General features: G+C 41.6%; 1 protein-coding gene across 2 annotated transcripts in view; it reads left to right on the top strand.

Annotated features, from left to right (window-relative positions):
- LOC124788748 (centromere protein I-like) overlaps positions 1-22,901 on the top strand; it is a 358,748-nt gene that overhangs the window by 42,369 nt on the left and 293,478 nt on the right. For both annotated transcript variants that reach the window (XM_047256033.1, XM_047256040.1), the window contains one exon: positions 21,485-21,570. In XM_047256033.1, coding sequence (XP_047111989.1) covers positions 21,485-21,570 — 86 coding nt within the window. The remainder of the gene's footprint in view (positions 1-21,484; positions 21,571-22,901) is intronic.

Here is a 22,901-nt window from a genome sequence, read left to right as displayed (position 1 = left end):
TTTCCAGTCTTGATGAGATTTTTCAGTGTGGCAGCATTCGGATCTCAGTGCACCTTAAACTTGCATTGGACCGAAAAAAACTCACCTATATCTTATAATGGTGGGGCCAAAATAAGTGTCAGTGGTTGTGGGTAGGAGCATAGGACAAGTTATACAGAAAATTATAGTGCAAGGATTGTACCGTTTGGCCAGAGATGGTGGTCTGTAAATGTCTGTAGAGTTTAACATGGATGATGCAAAGGTTAGGAGATGGCTGAGAGACAACACTTGGTATATTGGGTGGATATCAGGCAGGAACTGTATCATTTCAGAGTCATGTTGTGAAAGTTGCAGCCTGCAGTCTTGAGGAAGTAATCTGTCAAGACATTTCAGTTTGGATAGTAAGAGGATGGCTTCTGAGTTGTTCGGATATGTAAGCTTCACTGTGGTGGTGGTGGTGGTGGGGGGGGGGGGGGGGGGGGGGGGAAGGAGCAGCGGATGGAGGGAGACAGCACGGAAGATTTGATTGTGGGTAAGGTCACTTGTGTATTGCAGGGGGGGGGGGGGGGGGGATGTGGTACGGGCTACTGGTGTGGATGTTAAGGAATTTGAAACTGAAGCAAATTCATGAACTGTGGCTACCTGTTCTGAAGGAAGATGTAGCAGCTGCCAAAATAGAAGTCACTGTTTACTGATTGAGTCAGAATTAGTTTTCAGCCAGCAAGGCCTTTGTCAAAATTACACACACACACACACAAAACCACAGTCTGGCAGCTGAAGTCATACTGTAAGCAGCTGGGCCTTATGGGAGAGGGCAACTGGGTGGGGGTGAGGAGGAGGCTGAGGTGGGGAGGAGGATGGATAGCAGGGTAGGGCTGGGAGATGGTAAAGTGCTGCTGGGAGCATGCAGGGACGATGTGGAGAGGTGGGCAGCTAGGTGCTTTCAGGAAGTTAGATGGGGGGTGGGGGGGTCAGTGCAAAAGGAGAGAAGTGAAAAGACTGGGTGCATTGGTGGAACAGAGACGTGTATTGCTGGAATGGGAACAGGGAAGGAGCTGGATGGGTGAAGACAATGACTAACAAAGGTCGAGACCAGGAGGGTTATGCAAATGTAGGATATAATGCATAGAGAGTTCCCACCTAAGCAGTTCAGAAAAGCTGGTATTGGCGGGAAAGGATCCAGATGGCACAGGCTATGAAACAGTCATTGAAATGAAGGACATCCTGTTGGGCAGTGTGTTCAGCAACAGGGTGGTCCAGTTGTTTCTTGTCCACAGTTTGTGGTGGCCATTCATGCGGACAGACAGTTTTTTGTTTGTTGTGCACACATGGAACCAACAAGCTTTCTGTCCACATGAATGGCCACCGGCAAACTTTTGCAAAGAAACAACTGGATCATCCTGCTACTGAGTACGCCACCCAACATGACGTCCTTCATTTCGATGACTGCTTCACAGCCTGTGCCATCTCGATCCTTCCCACCACTACCAGCTTTTCTGAATTGCGCAGCTGGGAACTCTTCCTGCAATATACCCTATGTTTCCGTAACCCTCGTGGTCTCAACCTTCGTTAGTCATTGTCCTTACCCATCTAGCCCCTTCCCTGTTCCCATTCTAACACTACACAGCCCTCTATTCCACCAACACATCCAGAATTTTTATTTCTCTCCTTTCCACTAACTGTCCCCTGCTCTCTCCCCCTGCCCTCCGTCTAACCTCTCAACAGCATCTACTTACCCCACTCTCCACCTCCTCCCTGCATGCTCCCAGCAGCACTTTACCGTCCCCACCCCTATCCTGCTATCCCTCCCCCTCCCTGTTATATCCACAGATTACCACCCATGTGTGAACAAAAAATTTTTATTAGGTGGAGGAAGGCCACTGCTTAATTTTACAAAAAGATAAACTTTCTTCGAAAACAAAAGGCTTCTCCTACCAAAATTTTATAACAAGTCAAAGAATATGCCACCTTATGGAATTGAAATATTAGCAACTGAACTGAATTTACGTTCCTTTGTCGGGTTTTCTCTCGACACTTTCCGACGGATGCCAAGGAAGTAGACGGGCCCAGAGTCTGGGGTTGATGGCCAGCATTGCGAAGATGTGGCATCAGGACGTTATGGCTGCGTCAAAGTATCTTCCAGGCAGCAGTTCGCGGTGGGTCGAAAGATGCCTGTTTCCCTTTCTTCTGGCTATTTAACATGGTGGCTCCAGTCTTCCTCCGCTGATTCTGGAGTGATGATTGGCAGCCATTGGCGATCCCTGACTGATGGGTGGTGATATCATAGTGTGACCATCTGCGCCGGAAAAAGGCTCGTGTGCGTGCGTAGTTCGCAGCTGATTGAATGTTTGGTGGGAACACCTGTAGCGCCGGTTGGCGGAACGCTCCGGCACTAAGTTGCAGGTGCCGCTTAACTCTGCCGCGGTAGCCGACCGTTGCGTTTGTGTGGCTGTGCGTGCCACCGCACTCCCCACCTCAGGCTGCTCCTTATCCCCACCTGGTGTGAATGGGTGAGTGGGTGGACTGGTAGCATGCATGTGTGTTCTACATCTACATCTACATTTATACTCCGCATGCCACCCAACGGTGTGTGGCGGGGGGCACTTTACGTGCCACGTCATTACCTCCCTTTCCTGTTCGTCGCGTATGGTTCGCGGGAAGAACAACTGCCAGAAAGCCTCCGTGCGCACTCAAATATCTTTTAATTTTACATTCGTGAGCTCCCCAGGAGGTATAAGTAGGGGGAAGCAATATATTCGATACCTCATCCAGAAACGCATCCTATCGAAACCTGGACAGCAAGCTACACCACGATGCAGAGCGCCTCTCTTGCAGAGTCTGCCACTTGAGTTTGCTAAACATCTTCGTAATGCTATCACGCTTACCAAATAACCCTGTGATGAAACGCGTCGCTCTTCTTTGGATCTTCTCTATCTCCTCTGTCAAACCGACCTGGTATGGATCCCACACTGATGAGCAATACTCAAATATAGGTCAAACGAGTGTTTTGTAAGCCACTTCCTTTGTTGATGGACTACATTTTCTAAGGACTCTCCCAATGAATCTCAACCTCGCACAAGCCTTACCAACAATTAATTTTATATGATCATTCCACTGCAAATCGTTCTGCATGCATACTCCCAGATATTTTACAGAAGTAACTGCTACCAGTGTTTGTCCCGCTGTCATATAATCATACAATAAAGGATCCTTCTTTTTATGTATTTGCAATACATTACATTTGTCTATGTTAAGGGTCAGTTGCCGCTCCCTGCACCAAGTGCCTATCCGCTGCAGATCTTCCTGCATTTCGCTGCAATTTTCTAATGCTGCAACTTCTCTGTATACTACAGCATCATCCGTGAAAAGCCGCATGGAACTTCTGACACTGTCTACTAGGTCATTTATATATATTGTGTTACGTTTGCATGAGTGTGTGCTTTTGTGTTTGTTGCCTAATTTTGACAAAGGCCTTGTTGGCTGAAAGCTGATTGTGTGTGTGTGTGTCTTTTTGTTGTGCCTTTCTGCAACTCATCATCTTTGCTATATGGTGAGTAGCAACTATCCTTTTCATTATGTTGTTCATTCCATCCTAGATTTTCCATTGTTTGGTTATTGGTTGGTTTGGTATGGTCAGAGGATCATTGAGAGTCTCGACAGGATGGAGTTCAACATCCATAATTGTGTTTGTGATGTGGAGAAAGGCTACATTTTAATTCAGTTGGGAAAAGTGCTTCTTCAGTTGTTGAAGGAAGAAGAAGATTTCTTATTTGCCTTAAATTCAGACTGCAGAGATCTCCTCGAGACCCTATATCAAGCCAAGGGGTGCATTTGGGAGTTAAGGAAAATTGTCTGGAATGGAGTCTTTACGATGTGATCTCGGCACAAACTCGAGAATTCTACCAGTTAAGGAATACAACCTTCATGCGGCCTTTAAGAAATTGATATAGCGTTGGTTCATTCGGGTTTATAAGCCCATCCACATAATTTTTGTAGGTTTAGGCCTCAAAAGTTAAAAGGTTAAGACTGAAATCACCTAATCCAATTAGGAATGAAATTTTTGGGAGACGTTCTGATAGGCTCTGGGAGTAATGTTAAGGGAAAAGAGGCCATGTATGTGTTGGATGTTTGTGTACACAGATGTCACATAGATGATAACAGGAAAGATTTGTGATGGTAGGAGATGGGAATACATTGGAGACATATCAGTTTTATGTAGGATGGTGCACTTTAGATGAGTGGTTGGATATGATAGCCCACCAGAGCTGATGGGATTTTCGTTTCAGCTGTGAAGTCTGTGACAGTGGTATGTGCAATGTAGTTAGTAAGGCAGGAATAAGCAGATCAGTTGAACTGAGGTTATGTAAAGAGGCTAGTTGCTCCCCTTTCAACCACAGGAGTCATGTGGACCGTTCCATTCAGCACCAGGTTCGGGGAGCAGTGAAAGGCAACTCTCTGAAACCACTCCGAAGCAGTCTTTCGTTGCACATTTCTCTTGGAGTCAAACTCAACCTGGCCCCCTTCTTCCTCCCAATTATCTTACCCTTTTCTTTTCTTCTTAGGGGTCAAGTTCTACTCCATTTATTTATTCTACTTTTTATTGTTTACTTTTATTATTTTTTCCCTTGCCATCTTCTTCTTTTTCTTCTTCTTCTTCTACTACTACTACTACTACTACTATATCTTTGCTTTTTCCACTGTGGCACCCTCACTTTGTATTTCAGTTGGCACTGGCATAATGCTCTCTGTTGTAATATATTTCTCCTCCCAACTCATTTGATGTATTGTGTTCTACTTTTCTCTTCCAATTTTTCCTTATACCACAGATATTACATTTAACTTAGGTTGTGGTGGGGCTAGCTCTCTCCTTTTCATGCGTCCCTCATTGTACTTCACTCTGAAAAATAACCTGTTGTGAAAACTAGAAATACTCATTTTTTTGTGTGTTTTTAATAGTTGTGCTTACAGGAATAAATACTGACTGGGCCATCTGGCTATCACCTAATTTAACAAAAGAACATATTTTGCATGTGAAATTTCTTGCAATATGCCAATGCAATAAAATATTCACATATTACTAATCTTGTAATTCCACAGTGTATTTGGGACAGTGGGGTACTGAAGGCAGCACTTCTAGAAAACTGGAGAAAATAGCTATGTTGTTGCTGCCTCGTCACCAGCACTTATCCAGACTCTTGACATCATTCATATTGGATTGGGAATTGCACTGAACCTATCAGAAGGCCACAGATATCAGTAATGAGGAGTGTGATAAGTTTCAGGAGTTACATCCAGTGCTGCTTTGCTCAAAGAGGTCATCATTTTTTAGAACTGTTGTGACCTTCCCTAACGGAGAAATGATGTAACAAGAAATTTGTGTCCTCTTGGTGTAACATACAGCAACTGTGCCATGTAGGTCATTCCATACAATCTGTCTGAAACTCAGTGCAGTTTGTGGACATGTTGAAAGCTATAAAACTTAATTCAGACAACACTCTGGTGTTTTTTGATGCAGTTTCAGTGTTTGCAAGAATTTCTCTCCTTGCATCACTCTCTAAGCCAGAGCAACATTTTGAACCTCATTTGTTAACCTTGCTTCGTCGCAACTTGAAAGCAAGTGCTTCCTGCATGATAGTATGCGATATAAACATTGGATTCCACTGAGCACAACTCTATCTCCTGTAGTGGCAAGCTTCCACATGAAGGCAGCACCATGCTCACTTGAAGCATGTTAACAGTTGTAAACACACAAAACTGCAACCAGTCACCTATTTTTTTTTTTTTTTTTTTTTTTTTTTAAATATTCCATGAAGTGGTTTTCGAACCTTTTCAGGCTCATCTTCAGATGGTTTCTGGATGTGTGTTCCATCTTCTTGTCACAGAGCCAGCACCCAGCATTATGCTAGAAATAGTGATGTAACTTCCAGAAGACATCTGAATATGAACCTGAAAAGGTTCGAAAACCGGTTCATGGAATAATAAATTATTATCAAAAAAGTGACAGGTTGCAATTTTATGTGTTTAAGTTCAATTAACAGTCATGGGTTCTAAAATATTCATAATGGATGAGCTTAATTTCAACAGTTATTTAGGTGATATGTGTAACTGCATTGTTAGCATAGTCCATATCATTTCAGACAGACCTTGGAAAAGTCTTACCTTCAGAGTCTCAGATATTGTTGAATTTAACATACGTTAATATTCAGGACAAAGTAAGAAATCTTTTAATTCCCCTCTCCATTTCCACTCCGAAGAAAATTCCCGGCCCGAGGTACAAGCTGCCAAGGAGGATGCCTTGCCCCCTTTCTTTCTTTCTTTCTTTTCTCCCTCCCCTCCCTCTCTTTTCTTCTTCTTCTTTAAAAAAAGACAATAACTTTGTGATACAATGATGTCATCTGTTTGGAAATGTGTGTGATTTTTATTTAAGGAAAAATTTTGTGTCAACAAATGTAAATCCCAAAAATTTTTTTTTTTTTTTTTTTTTTTTTTTTTTTTTTTTTTTTTTTTTTTTTTTCTGTTGGTTAGTACCATGTAGTACATTCCCTAAAAAAGAGAACATCCACTTTTCAATTGAACAAGTTTTATAAACAATGTTCATATTTTAATGTGCATGGCTAATTTCTTTACTGTAGTTTCTTTGTTACCAATTGCTTTGTTGCAGTTCTTTCTTGTCCGTTTTTTTTTTTTTTTCTTTTTCTTTCTTTCTTTCTTTCCTTCCTTCCTTCCTTCCTTTCTTTCTTTCTTTCTTTTTTTTTCTTTTTTCCCCCTATTGCTGCTTTCTGTATTGCAGCTGTTTTCTAAAGTGCAGAGCCTTTTAGGAATTCTGAAACCACCCAGATAATTCTTGATCTGTGAGGATTCTGCTGACCAATGGAGTTTTAGGGTGGAAAGAACTGTGTTTGAAATGCCTTCTGACTCGTGACACAGAAGAGTGAAGTGTGCAGACTATTTGTGTATTCGTAAGAGTGATATGTAATACTAGCAAGAAAAGACTTTCTTCAGACTGGTAATGTGTATACTCATTTCAAGAGCCCATTTTGAAGTCAAGATGTTTCCAGTGATGACTTTCTGTGTTCTAAATGCTTTGACAGAATATCAACAGTGACAGTAACGGAAATCTCCCGTGATGTAGATTATGGAGATTTTGCATCTATAGAGGAATAATTACATTCACTGAATCACACAGCTGTAGAGGAATGTGTTACTCCTGTTAAGAAACCATGGTCAGTGAAGTCGGCTCATAAGCTTTTTGCACTTAGAAAGCTAAGCTGTAGGGGAGTACACCAAAGCAAAACTGACCTCACTTTTCAAAGCTGAAATTGAACCAAAGGAAGCTTTCACATCTTGTCAGGATTTTCTTTTCAGCTGTTAAATCATATGTATCTTACAATTCCAAGTTCTAACTATTATCCCAGAGTCATTTTCACAGAAAACAGTTTTGCACCTCATCCCAACTGCATTACAATGCATGGTGGACGAAACAGTAAATGCAATTGCTGTAAAAGGAGTGTCTGGAAAACCACATCCCTACTCTAGTCATCCAGTAAAAGAAACACATGTCTAAATAGTCAGATATCACAATAGTTTTATCTGGAAGATAAATGGGACTGTTCTCACCAGAGTTTCAACAAAAAAGATACTATAACAATTGAAGGACAAAAATGGTGAAAAGTGAAATGATAGGGATTTGTAGTATTAAAGAAATTGTTCCCTTATAAAAAAGGAAATACAACATTACACATTAAACAATGGAAAGTCTAGGTTGGAATATCAACAATATTCTGAAAAGGATATATTGCTTCTCACCAGAAAGATGACATGTTGATTTGCAGACGAGCTTTCTGACAAAGTGTTCCTCAGAATGGAAAGGATATTGATACTATCAAGCACATATCATACACACAGCACACGTGACAGCTCTCTCTCTCTCTCTCTCTCTCTCTCTCTCTCTCTCTCTCGCAAGAACGCAACTGTGTCGCATCAAACAGCAACAGCAATCTTGAGTGAGGTGGGAGGGATAACAGGTTGTGTATGTGAGAGGGGGGGGGAGTCAGTGCTGCATGGTGAGGGTGTGGTGTGCAGGGACTATATGGTAGCAGAACAAAGCTGCCACATGCAGTTTCAGGAAGCTGTGGGAGAGGGAGGGGGATGGGGGGGGGGGAGGAATAGGGAGTGCAAAAGGAGAGGAACCTTAAAGGGAAAACACTGGTGGGTGCATTGGCAAAGGGTAGCACACAATGAGGGTAAGGGGACATGAATTTGGAGGAGATAATAGAATAGAGGGCGCAGAAACTGTTGGATGGAAGGTGTGGGGATTGTAGGTTGAGGCTGGGATGATTTTGGGAGTGGGGAATGAGTTATCCTTATAACTCCCATCTCTGCAGTTCAGAAAAGCTATTGGTGGAGGGCAGGATCCAGATGGCATGGGTTGTGTAGCACCTATTGGAATCAAACTTGGTATAATCAGCTGCATGTTGTGCCACAGGGTGGCCCACGTTTCTCGTGGCCACAGTTTGATGGTGGTCGTTCATCTTAATTGGCAGCTGGTTGATAGTCATACCAATATAAGAAATTGTGCAATGATTGCAGCTGAGCTGGTATACGACAAGGTTCTTTCAAGTTGTCCTGGCCTCTGATTGTGCAGGTTAAGCCTATGATGGGACTGCAATAGGAAATTCTGAGTGGGTAGATTGGGCAGGTATTGCAACTATGTCTTCCACAGGGTGTATCACTGTGCCAAGGAGCTGGGATAAAAGCTGGTGTAGGGATGGACGAGAATGTTCTAGAGGTTGGATGGGTGATCGAACACCGCTTTAGGAAAGATGGGAAGGATCTTAGGTAGGATGTCCCACATTTCAAAGAATGTTGATAGATGATCAAAGCTCTGATGATGGGTGTGATGCAGTTTTTTCAGTCCGAGGTGGTATAGGGTGATGAAGGGGACGCTACTGCGCAGCTGGTTATTGGGTGTGATGAGAGGAATGGAGGGTGTGGTGATGTGCCACAGGAAATCTGTTTGTTGACTAGGTCTGGGCGACAGTGCCTGTCTAGGAGGACTGTCGCGAGACCTACAGCATACTGGGCAAAGGAGTTCTTGTCACTGCAGATATACTGTCCATGGGTGGCCAGGATGTATGGGAGGCAATTTTTTGTGTGGAAGGGATCTCAGCTATCAAAATGCAGATACTCTTTATTTTTGGTGGGTTTAGTGTGGATGAAGCTCTCAGAGAGGAGGAGGTCACCACACAGGAAGGTGGCACACTGGTTTGAGGAGGATCAGGTGAAGTGTATGGGAGAGAAGGTGTTGAGGTTGTGAAAGAATGAGGGTAGGGTGTCTTGGCTCTGAGTGTAGATCATGAATATATCATCAGTGAAGCTGAACCGCACTAGGTGTTTTGGGAGGCTGTGAAAGTTACTGCTAGATGGCACATAAACAGGTGACAGGAGGGTGCCATGCAGATGCCCATGACTATGCCACAGACTTATTTGTATAGCTTTGCTTCAAAGGAGAAGTAGTTGTGTGTTAGGATAAAATTAGTAAGCTGTACGAGGAATGAGGTAGTGGTTTGGAGTATGAAGGACATTGGGAGAGGTAGTGTTCAATAGTGGTAACACTATATGCATGAGGGATGTTGTCATACAGGCAGGTGGCGGCAAAAGTGACAAGTTAGGTATCTAGGAGGTAAAGGGGTGGGGATAGTGGAGGGTCGCTGTAGGAAGTGTTTGATATCTTTGACATTAAAGGCTAGATTTTGGGCAATAGGTTGGAGGTGTTGGCCATCGACAGCCGAAATTCTGTCAGTGGGAGTGCAATAACCAGTTAAAATGTGGCATCCAGGGTTGTTTGGTTTGTGGATTTTGATCGGCATGTAGAAGGTAGGTGTTCAGGGCATCAGAAAGGTGAAGAGGGTAATGGAGTCAGGGGAGGGGTTCTGGGAAAGGCCTTAGGCTTTAATCAGGGATTGGAGGTTATGTTGGAATTTTGGGATGGGATCATTCTGGAATAGTTCGTAGGTGGAAGAGTCAGACAATTGGTAAAGGCCTTCCACTAGCTATCACTTTAATTCAAAATGACACTGGTGGAACGTTTGTCTGCATGTAGGATGACAAGGTGAGGAACTGTTTTGAGGCTTTATATGGCTGTCCTTTCTTCTGCTGAAAGTTTGGTGTTCTTACGAAGGGACATGGGAATGGATGGTGAGACCAGCTGGACCACCTAAAGGAAACCTTCCTAACCTCCCAAGACCACAAAACCCTGGTCTGGTTCAAGTTCATTGATGATATATTCATGATCTGAAGTCAGGACCTAGACAATCTATACTCATTTATTCACAACCTCAACACCTTCTCTTGCATCTGCTTCACCTAGTCCTCCTCAACTCAGCACGCCATCTTTCTGGGTGGTGGCCTCCTCCCTGGTGGCTGCATCTACTCCTTTGTCTACATTTAACCCACCAGCTATCAACAGTACTAGCATTTTGACGGCTGCCATCCCTTCTACACCAAAATAACCCTCCTGTACAGCTTGACTACCTGGGGATGGTGTGTCTGCAGAACTCCCATCCCAAGTATGTTGAAGGTCTCACAAAGGCCTTCACAGACAGGTATTGTCCTGCAGCTCTAGTCCATAAACAGATTTCCTGTGCCATATTCCCACACAACTTGAATCCTCCCACCACCCCCAATAACCAGCAACAAAGGAGCACTCCCTTGGTCACTCAATACCATCCAGGAATGGAACAGTATTTTTAATTACGCCTTTGATTATCTATCATTATGCCCTGAAATGCTAAGATCCTTACCACCCCTCCTAAAGTAGTATTCCGTCACCCACCCAATCTCCACAACATCCTCATCCATTCCAGTTCCATTCCCAATCCCGACTCCTTGCCACAGCGATCATATCCCTGTGGAAGACCCGGGGGGCAAGACCTGCACAATCCACCCACCTAGCCCTTCCTATTCCAGTCCTGTCACAGGCTTATCCTACCCCATCAGAGTTCAGGCCACCTGTGAAATTGTAGTCATCATATACCAGCTCTGCTGCAATCATTGGACAGTTTTTTTTATTGGTATGGCTACCAACCAGCTGTCCTCTAGGATGAGTGCCCACCACCCATCTGTGGCCAAGAACGAAGTGGACCACCCTATGGCACAACATGCAGCTGAACATAACATGCTTGATTTCAATGGCTGCTTCACAACCCAGACCATCTGGATCCTGCCCTCCAACACCATCTTTTTTGATCTGCTAAAATGGGAATTATCCTTGTGACACATTCTTCACACTCAAAATCGTCCTGACCTCAACCTATGGTAACTTACTGTTCCATACCCTCCATCCAACAGTTTCTGTCCCCTCTGTCCTATCACCTCCTGCCGGTTCACGTCCCCTCAAGCTCAATGTGCACTGCTCTCTGCCAATGCACCTGCCAGTATTTTTCCCTTCCCTTCTCTGCTCTTCTCCTTTTCCACTCCCCAACTCCCTGTTCCCTCTGTTACAGTCGCCCAACACTGCACCTAGCAGCTTTGTCTTGCTACCATATAGTTCCTGCATGCTACACCAGGCATTCCTGAGTTATGTCCCCTATCCGTATCTTGCCCCACCCCCACCCTCCACCCTCCCCCCTTCCATACTCCACACTGGATTGCTGCTGTCACTCAACGCAACACAGTTGCATTCTGGCTTGAGATAACCATCATGCATGCATGAGGTATGCTTCATTGTGTGACTCTGTGTTTGCTTTCCTGTCTGAAGAAGGGTTTAGCCGAAAACTCAATTTATAACAGTATTAGCATTGTGCCTGTCCTGCAACTCGGTGTAGCTTCTTTACCGTGAGTAGCAATGTGTCCTTTACATAATACTGTTAACATTATACATTGGAGAATCAAAATTTTATACACTACCACCTAAGTGAGTTCTCTCTCTCTCTCTCTCTCTCTCTCTCTCTCTCTCTCTCTCTCACACACACACACACACACACACACACACACACACACACACACACACACACACACACCTAGAGATGTCAGTTTGTGTGTGTGTATTGTGGAAACTTTGAACTTTGTGTGCGAACTGAAGATTGTACTTGAACATGTGACAGTGACCCCTTGGTTGGACTTGTTTTGCATCACCTCAGATCCAAGTGTTTTGATACCTGTAGAGAAAATTGGAATAGAGATCAACATAAACATCATTTCCGCCATTTTTATTGCTCACAAAAACCACACATTGGATGTTGTACCACCATACAGCGAGACCTTCAGAGGTGATGGTCTAGATTGCTGTACACACAGGTACCTCTAATACCCATTAGCATGTCCCCTTCCATTGATGCATGCCTGTATTTGTCGTGGCCTACTATCCACAAGTTCATCAAGGCACTGTTGGTCCAGATTGTTCCACTCCTCAATGGCTCAGAGTGGTTGGTGGGTCACGTCGTCAATAAACAGCCCTTTTCAATCTATCCCAGGCATTTTCGATGAGGTTCATGTCTGGAGAACACGCTGGGCACTCTAGCCAAGCGATGTCATTATCCTGAAGGAAGTCATTCACAAGACGTGCACGATGGTGAAGACAAATGCCTCGCCAATGTGCTGCCAATATGGTTGCACTATCGGTTGGAGGATGTCATTCACGTATCGTACAGCTGTTATGGCACCTTCCACGACCAGCAGCGGCATACGTTGGCCCCACATAATGTCACCCCAAAACAGCAGGGAACCTCCACCTTGCTGCACTCCCTGGACAGTGTGTCTAAGCCATTCAGCCTGACCGGGTTGCCTCCAAACACATCTCTGATGATTGTCAGGTTGAAGGCATATGCGATACTCATCGGTGAAGAGAACGTGATGCCAATCCTGAGCAGTCCATTCGGCATGTTGTTGGGCCCATCGTACCGCACTACATGGTGTCGTGGTTGCAAAGATGGACATTGGGAGTTGTGCTGGTGCAGGTGGCCTTTTTAAGCACCATGCTACAAAAAACAATCGTTGCAGCCCAAGTACAGCTGCAATTCAGAATGCCAAGGATTTTACAATAGGGCTGAAAACATACACATCTGTAGCCCCGATACTTTTATCCAAAGAGGAAACTGAAGAATTCTGCCAGCAGAAAAGAGAAGAATGGTCCAAACATACTACCCTTGTGAAAGGATTAATGAAAAGAATTTAAAAAGGCTGTGTGGTTGCTTAAAAACAGCCACTGGTTTTCTCTGAATTTGTTTATTAACTGTCATGGTGCGTTTCTGTTTTAACTCATCATCTGATGACCTAATACAAACAGACAAAATTAACAGATGTTATGTTACATATTTTACAGAAACACACATTTCTTATCAAAGTCAGTTGCAAATGAACAATATTCAAGAGCAAAATGCTTTTTGACACAGAACTATTTTAGATACAAATATGTGAGACATTGATGTAGACAGCAAATACTGACATTACTAGTATGTAGAATAACAGGTAGCACCATTAGTTGTACAGTTCAACCACAACTGTTCAAATACCACACAAACAATGGCGAACATCACTGTGTGTGCTGGGATGAAGGTCCGGTCACTCTAGGTGGTGTAACCATGTCAGTGCACATTTAAAGAACACCACTTAGATTGGGACCAATGTATATACTACATTTAAATTTTTGAGGAACAATTGCCAAAAGTGTGTGTCAGTATATAGAACATGTAAAAAAATTACTTACCTACACAGGGTATAAATCTTACCTTTGTTATAAAAATTCAAATGACATCTTACATAAAAGCAACAGATAAAAATCTTTGCAGGGTTTTTTGTTTATATACATATGTGAAATTGTCAAAATATGACCAATTGAAATCTATTACAGTGCAAATTGGCTAGCATAAAAATACATTTTCTTTTTTATCACAAAGTAAAAGTTCTTGCGTCTTTGGTCACCCAACCAAGTGCAGATATGTACAACATTCATTCACAAATGAATTTACAACTTCAGTTTCACAACGTATCAAAGACTCGTGGTTCGTCTCTCATTCGACCTAGTGCAAAATAGGTGTGACATTAGATGAAGATATAATTTCACTAACAAAAGGTTATCAATAGCTCAGATAATGGGATAAGCAGGAACGGGATACTATATTTTTTTAATGGAAGAACAGATCATTTAAAAAGCTAAAAAACCAAGTATGGTTGATCGCTGTGTGCTTGTTAATCAAAAGGGTCTTGTTTGACTGGTTACTGACGTAAATTTCCATTTCATTGATTATATCCAAATTATTATCCTTATTTTCAGTGTGCAATATTTATAAACAATTTTCAGTGGGAACTAAATGATGACTCTGTTCCCTTAAGCGGTATTCAAGAACACTACCATTACGAGTGTATCCATGCTCCCTGAAACATATTTTGAATTCTCTTCCCATTTGTCCAATGTAGTAACATTCACAGGATCCACATATGATCCTATACACATCGGCATTACAATGCTTACATTGATACCTCCTAATATTGTGTCGACCTCCTTTTGCCCGGTATATTGCAGCAACACACTGTTGCATGGACTCAACAAGTTATTGTAAGTCTCCTGCAGAAATATTGAGCCACACTGCCTCTATAGCCGTCCATAATTGCGAAAGTGTTCATGATGTTGTGCATGAACTGATCTCTTGATTATCTCCCATAAATGTTTGATGGGTGGCCAAATCATCCCTCAAATTGCCCAAAATGTTCTTCAAACAGGTTGCAAGCAGTTATGGCCCAATGACATAGTCTATAGTCATCCACAAAAACTCTATTGTGTGGGAACATGAAGTCCATGAATAGCTGCAGTTGGTCTCCAAGTAGCCAAACGTTACCATTTCAGTCAGTGATACTTTCAGTTGGACTAGAGGACCCAGTCCATTGATGTAAACGCGGCCAACACCATTATAGAGCCATCACCTGCTTGCACAGTGCTTTGTTGACAATTTTGGTCCATGGGTTTTGCATCCCACTCGAACCCTACCATCAGCTCTTACGAGCTGAAACAGGAACTTATCTGACCAGGCTACTGTTTTCCAGTCGTCTAGGGTCCAACCGATGTTGTCACGATCCCAGGAGAGGCACTGCATGTGAAGTTATGCTGTTAGCAAAGGTGCTCATGTCAGTTATCGGCTTCTATAGCCCATTAATGCCAGATTTTACCTTATTTAATGCAGAGTTGCTTGTCTCTTAGCACTGACAACTCTGTGGAGATGCCGCTGCTTTTGGTCATTAAGTGAAGGCCGTCGGCCACTGTGTTGTCTGTGGTGAGAGGTAATGCCTGATGAAATTTGGTGTTCTTGGCATACTTTGACACTGTGGATCTTGGAATATTGAATTCCCTAATGATTTAAAAAATGGAATGTCCCATGTGCCTTGCTCAACTATCATTCCATGTTCAAAGTCTATTAATTCTCGGTCATAACCATGTCGAAAATCTTGTCACGTGAGTTTCTAGCCCTTTATATTTTGTGTATGCGATACTGCTGCCATCTGTGTGTGTTATATTTTGTGTATGCGATACTGCTGCCGTGTGTGTGTGTGTGTGTGTGTGTGTGTGTGTGTGTGTGTGTGTGTGTGTGTGCATATCACTATCCCATGGCTTTTGTCACCTCAGTGGATTTTTTGGGGATTCCAAACAATGTTTCACAATGTGTCGTAGTTTGTTATTGATTTGGAATCCAAACCATATATTGATTTCTTAAACATATTCACAATTTTGTCTGAAATTGGATCGTGGTAAGACAAGGGAATATGTCTGATGTTTTTCTTATTTGTTATTTTCAGTTTTCCTGATCATTTTGTTACCTATATTCCTGATATCTTTTTCATTGAAACCATTTGCCAAACCTATCTTAACAGTTGTTTCTATTTCTTTACTTCTTGTGTCACAGCGCAACTGAAACTTGGCTAGATTGTGAAACATGGAGTAAAAGAAAGCTTTTTTTTATGAGATTCAGGATGGCATGAGTTGGTAGGAATAATAAAATCTGTAGTTGTTGGTTTATGAAATGTATAGTACCTATTTTTATAAGTAAGATAGGATTTTTGCCCGTGTGTAGCAAGCAATTTTTTAAATTTTTTGTGTGTATTGACATGCATATTTGGCAGTTGTTCCTTAAAAAATTTAAATGTAATATGTGAGTCCCAAATCTGTATGGCATTCTTTAAATGTGCATCAATACATTTATGACACTTAGCATGACCGAGCCTTCCTCCCAGCACACACAGTGGTGCTAGTCAGTGCTTGTATGGTATTTCAACAGTTAGGGTCAATCTGTGCAACTAATGGTGCTACCTGTTATTCTACATATTAGTAATGACAGTATTTGGCACCTACATCGAATTTTTGTGTATTAGTATCTACAGTGATATTCGTTTCTGTATCAAAAAGTATTTTCCCCCTGAATATTGTTCGTTTGGAACTGATTTGGATAAGAATGTTTGTTTCTGTAAAATTTGTAACATAACATCTGATACTTTTGTCGGTTTGTAGTATATCATCAGTCAGTGGGGTTAAATCAGAAACATGCTATGGCAGTTGATAATCGAATTCAGAGAAAGCTAGCAATTGTTCTTAAGCAATCCCACAATCTTTTACATTCTTTCCATTAATTATAGTCGTAATAGTTGCATGCCTCTACAAGGATTTTGTCTGATTTGGAATTTCTGTGAAAGGAATTCAGAAGACTCATTTTTGAACTCAAAGCGATGGGCGAACTTATACTGCACGAACTTTAAAGGACAAGAAAGAAAAAATTTCATTTGTCCAGCCAAGACCTCAGAAACAGCAGGAGAATATTCAGATTCACAACCTGCAAAGAGGGATGTTTGTGTCCCTCATGTATGACTGTGACTGGTGGATTGCAGAGATAATAGACATCAGTTATGACTTAAACGAAACAGTTTTGAACTTTATGCTACCACATGGACCAACTGCTGGATATAGGTTTCCAGCTGCAAGACAGGAACACCACCATCAGTGCTCACTTCTAGTTCACAATGTTTTAATAATTGCGAGTGCCTCAGCTTCCAATGTTCAACAGGAAGGCATCACTTAATGTCAAAAGAAGATAATGATACAGTTGAACATCCTTTTTAGTTCATTAAATAACTAATTTCAGTTCTAAGCAGACTGCACAGAAGTTGTATGCTTTAGAACCTGTGTGTGTCTGAGGCTTTCACATGTATTTTGGAATCATTTAATACATTTGGAAAATGTCCCTCGTACTCATCTTTCAGAAGAAATAAAACTCTATGTTAAATAAGACTAGCCTTTTACTTCATGAGACCAATATGTGATAATGTGGTAATGGAAACTAATTTAATGTGTGGCAAAATTTTTACTTGAAATTTGCACTTGTTAATAAAACATGTTTAACTGAAAAGTGGAAGTTCTCCGTTTCAGGGAATGTAGTATTATATGGTACTAATCAACAGTAAACTGTCTGAGTAACAGTACACTGTCTGAGGAAAAACAGTCCTGTTGCTGCCAGTGGAAAGAAAGAAGATAGGACGTGTTTTTCAAAACAACATGGATAACTTGCAGATTGACAGTATGCAGTGTCTTTGGAAATCTTTGCATAAAACATCTTGGGGTGATACATCACACCGTGAGGAACAATTTTTGTTAGCCAAAATGTTTGTTGGCACTTTCCAGTGACTTTAGGTGTCATTTTATATTGGTTATGTCCCAGAGAGGCAGCAGGACATAATCCTACTTCTACATTCATATTCATTGTGTGTTGCCTGTCGTCCAGTCATCTACTATTTACAAGAGGGGGTAGGCCCAGCAAAATTAAAGTTCCTGATTCACTTCTAAAATATCTTTCTCCACTTGTAGGTACTCATTCTTATTGGCTTCTTGTTGAAAATCATGCTGTCAGATCACTGTGGTAGGTAGTATGTTTCACACCTGATTAGTAGACTCTGCTAGTTCGTGAAATCTCGTCGTCTCAGGACCGACATATACTAAAGGGTGCCTAGCGTTGTCTGGAAGTAAGAGCAAACATTTTGCCTCTAACAAAAGTTGTTCTACGTGGCTTGATCTGTCATTGCTAGATGTTTGAAACAGTGACTTTGAAATACACTGTGTAAGTATTTTGGCCCCCAATGAACCATGGACCTTGCCGTAGGTGGGGAGGGTTGCGTGCCTCAGCGATACAGATGGTCGTACAGTAGGTGCAACCACAACAGAGGGGTATCTGTTGAGAGGCCAGACAAACATGTGGTTCCTGAAGAGGGGCAGCAGCCTTTTCAGTAGTTGCAGGGGCAACAGTCTGGATGATTGACTGATCTGGCCTTGTAACACTAACCAAAACGGCCTTGCTCTGCTGCTACTGCAAACGGCCAAAAGCAAGGGGAAACTACAGCCGTAATTTTTCCCGAGGGCATGCAGCTTTACTGTACGGTTAAATGATGATGGCGTACTCTTGGGTAAAATATTCCAGAGGTAAAATAGTCCCCCATTCGGATCGCTGTGCGGGGACTGCTCAAAAGGACGTCGTTATCAGGAGAAAGAAAACTGTTGTTCTACGGATCGGAGCGTGGAATGTCAGATCCCTTAATCGGGCAGGTAGGTTAGAAAATTTAAAAAGGGAAATGGATAGGTTAAAGTTAGATATAGTGGGAATTAGTGAAGTGCGGTGGTAGGAGGAACAAGACTTTTGGTCAGGTGAATACAGGGTTATAAATACAAAATCAAATAGGGGTAATGCAGGAGTAGGTTTAATAATGAATAAAAAAATAGGAGTGCGGGTAAGCTACTACAAACAGCATAGTGAACGCATTATTGTGGCCAAGATAGACACAAAGCCCATGCCTACTATAGTAGTACAAGTTTATATGCCAACTAGCTCTGCAGATGATGAAGAAATTGATGAAATGTATGATGAGATAAAAGAAATTATTCAGGTAGTGAAGGGTGACGAAAATTTAATAGTCATGGGTGACTGGAATTCGAGAGTAGGAAAAGGGAGAGAAGGAAACATAGTAGGTGAATATGGATTGGGGGAAAGAAATGAAAGAGGAACCCGTCTGGTAGAATTTTGCGCAGAGCATAACTTAATCATAGTTAACACTTGGTTCAAGAATCATGAAAGAAGGTTGTATACATGGAAGAATCTTGGAGATACTAGAAGGTATCTGATAGATTATATAATGGTAAGACAGAGATTTAGGAACCAGGTTTTAAATTGTAAGACATTTCTTGGGGCAGTTGTGGACTCTGATCACAATCTATTGGTTATGAACTGTAGATGAAAACTGAAGAAACTGCAAAAAGGTGGGAATTTAAGGAGATGGGACCTGGGTAAACTGACTAAACCAGAGGTTGTACAGAGTTTCAGAGAGAGCATAAGGGAACAATTGACAGGAATGGGGGAAAGAAATACAGTAGAAGAAGAATGGGTAGCTCTGAGGGATGAAGTAGTGAAGGCAGCAGAGGATCAAGTAGGTAAAAAGATGAGGGCTAGTAGAAATCCTTGGATAACAGAAGAAATGCTGAATTTAGTTGATGAAAGGAGAAAATATAAAAATGCAGTAATGAAGTAGGCAAAAAGGAATACAAACGTCTCAAAAATGAGATCGACGGGAAGTGCAAAATGGCTAAGCAGGGATGGCTAGAGGACAAATGTAAGGATATAGAGGCTTATCTCACTAGGGGTAAGATAGATACTGCCTACAGGAAAATAAAGAGATCTTTGGAGAAAAGAGAACCACTTGTATGAATATCAAGAGCTCAGATGGAAACCCAGTTCTAAGCAAAGAAGGGAAAGCAGAAAGGTGGAAGGACTATATAGAGGGTCTATACAAGGGCGGTGTACTTGAGGACAATATTATGGAAATGGAAGAGGATGTAGATGAAGATGAAATGGGAGATACAATACTGCGTGGAGAGTTTGACAGAGTACTGAAAGACCTGAGTCGAAACAAGGCCCTGGGAGTAGACAAAATTCCATTAGAACTACTGATGGCCTCGGGAGAGCCAGTCCTGACAAAACTCTACCATCTGATGGAGCAAGATGTATGAGACAAGCGAAATACCCTCAGACTTCAAGAAGAATAAAATAATTCCAATCCTAAAGAAAGCAGGTGTTGACAGATGTGAAAATTACCGAACTATCAGTTTAATAAGTCACGGCTGCAAAATACTAACGCGAATTCTTTACAGACGAATGGAAAAACTGGTAGAAGCCGACCTTGGGGAAGATTAGTTTGGATTCCGTAGAAATGTTGGAACATGTGAGGCAATACTGACCTTACGACTTATCTTAGAAGAAAGATTAAGGAAAGGCAAACCTACGTTTCTAGCATTTGTAGACTTAGAGAAAGCTTTTGACAATGTTGACTGGAATACTCTCTTTCAAATTCTAAAGGTGGCAGGGGTAAAGTACAGGGAGCGAAAGGCTATTTACAATCTGTACAGAAACCAGATCAGTTATAAGAGTCGAGGGGCACGAAATGGAAGCAGTGTGTGGGAAGGGAGTGAGACAGGGTTGTAGCCTCTCCCTGATGTTATTCAATCTGTATATTGAGCACTCAGTAAAGGAAACAAAAGAAAAATTTGGAGTATGTATTAAAATCCATGAAGAAGAAATGAAAACTTTGAGGCTCGCCGATGACATTGTAATTCTGTTAGAGACAGCAAAGGACTTGGAAGAGCAGCTGAACGGAGTGGACAGTTTCTTGAAAGAAGGATATAAGATTAACATCAACAAAAGCAAAACGAGGATAATGAATGTAGTGGAATTAAGTTGGGTGATGCTGAGGGAATTAGATTAGGAAATGAGACACTTAAAGTAGTAAAGGAGTTTTGCTATTTGGGGAGCCAAATAACTGATGATGGTCGAAGTAGAGAGGATATAAAATGTAGGCTGGCAATGGCAAGGAAAGCGTTTCTGAAGAAGAGAAATTGGTTAACATCGAGTATAGATTTAAGTGTCAGGAAGTCGTTTCTGAGAGTATTTGTTTGGAGTGTAGCCATGTATGGAAGTGAAACATGCACGATAAATAGTTTGGACAAGAAGAGAATAGAAGCTTTCTAAATGTGGTGCTACAGAAGAATGCTGAAGATTAGATGGGTAGATCACATAACTAATGAGGAGGTATTGAATAGATTTGGGGAGAAGAGGAGTTTGTGGCACAACTTGACAAGAAGAAGGGACCGGTTGGTTGGACATGTTCTGAGGCATCAGGGGATCACAAATTTAGCATTGGAGGGCAGTGTGGAGGGTAAAAATCATAGAGGGAGACCAAGAGATGAATACACTAAGCAGATTCAGAAGGATGTAAGTTGCAGTAAGTACTGGGAGGTGACGAAGCTTGCACAGGATAGAGTAGCATGGAGAGCTGCATCAAACCAGTCTCAGGACAGTAGACCAGAACAACAACAACAAGTATTTTGGGGAAAAAAGTCTGTAGAGAATATTTTGTTTACCTTCATACCTTCAACCTTTCCATAAGTGTTGTTAGATGCTATTTGACAAATTCTTTTTGTTTTTTCTAGCTTTGCTGGAGAATGAGCTCGCAGACAGACAAATGATTCGCAGCTTTTACCATCAAATTTATTTTCTAACATTTATTGAAAGTCTGGTAAGTTTGCCGATAATTGTTGGACCTTGCATTTTGTTTGTTTTTGTCTATTAGCAACAAACTTGTTTCATCTATATTCCAGTATTATTTGTCTTCATGTTGTCCTCCCTCATTTCCTTTCTCTCTTCTTTTCCAACTTAAACCACTAAATATGCTGTTTTTTTGTACTGAAAACAAAATCTGATAAACTTAACATTACAGATATGAAATTCAGTGGCTAATATCACTGTTGTAAATAGAATAGCATTGTGCTTCAGTCAGACTTATGTTTACACATAGAGAGACATCTCTCAAGATTACTCAGATGCTATAAATTCCTTCTGTTTTTCGCAATCTACATGCATTGTGTGAGGTATATTCCGTGTAGGGCTTTTAGTGTTATTACTTAAATAGGTAGTAGCAGCAGCAGCAGCATCAGATGCAACTTTTCACAATGAATATCATATTAGGCCATTAGTGTAAGACCAAGTAAGTAGACAAAATAGAAATAATGGCTAGAACAGGTTCTGTTGTTTTAATGGCTTCGTTTGTTGTCCAGTAGGACTATCCTGTGTGTCATCTCACAACGGAGTTGTGCTTGTGGTGTTGGTGGAGGGTCCCTATTTTCTCTTTCAACTGAAAAATGTGAATGATAACTTGGGGCATTATCAACCAACATCAAAATACTCCCGATGTTGCCAGTTGCAAACTGATGACATTTAGCTGCAATTGCAAATGGTACAACAGTACAATCTTTCACAGATGAAGGTTCAGACATCAACACAAGGCAGCAACAATGACAGTTTGCAGGGTGGGGGAACGTGCCAGACTGGTAAGCCCAGTGCCAGTGGACCTTCTGCATGCAGGCTTGCAAATGTCAATTTGCCAACTGGAATGTTTTCAGTTAAATGATAAAAAACAAAAGCATTAGCAAATATAGAAATTACAGCACCTATAAATAACAAAAGGTGTATCAAACATTAAATATAACTACTGTCTTGAAATGTTTGACAGTAGTATTTTCAATCTCATTGTGTAAACCTTGTCTGGATGACCTCCAGAACAAGTAATCTTTCCTAGTAAAAATCACCTGCTCTTTCTAGGAATACAAAAATGGCAGCAACAATGACAGTTTGCAGGGTGGGGGAACGTGCCAGACTGGTAAGCCCAGTGCCAGTGGACCTTCTGCATGCAGGCTTGCAAATGTCAATTTGCCAACTGGAATGTTTTCAGTTAAATGATAAAAAACAAAAGCATTAGCAAATATAGAAATTACAGCACCTATAAATAACAAAAGGTGTATCAAACATTAAATATAACTACTGTCTTGAAATGTTTGACAGTAGTATTTT

Source organism: Schistocerca piceifrons, chromosome 1, assembly GCF_021461385.2.
Source record: "Schistocerca piceifrons isolate TAMUIC-IGC-003096 chromosome 1, iqSchPice1.1, whole genome shotgun sequence".
NCBI classification, from domain to species: Eukaryota; Metazoa; Arthropoda; class Insecta; order Orthoptera; family Acrididae; genus Schistocerca; species Schistocerca piceifrons.
This window is presented reverse-complemented; position numbering and strand designations above follow the sequence as displayed.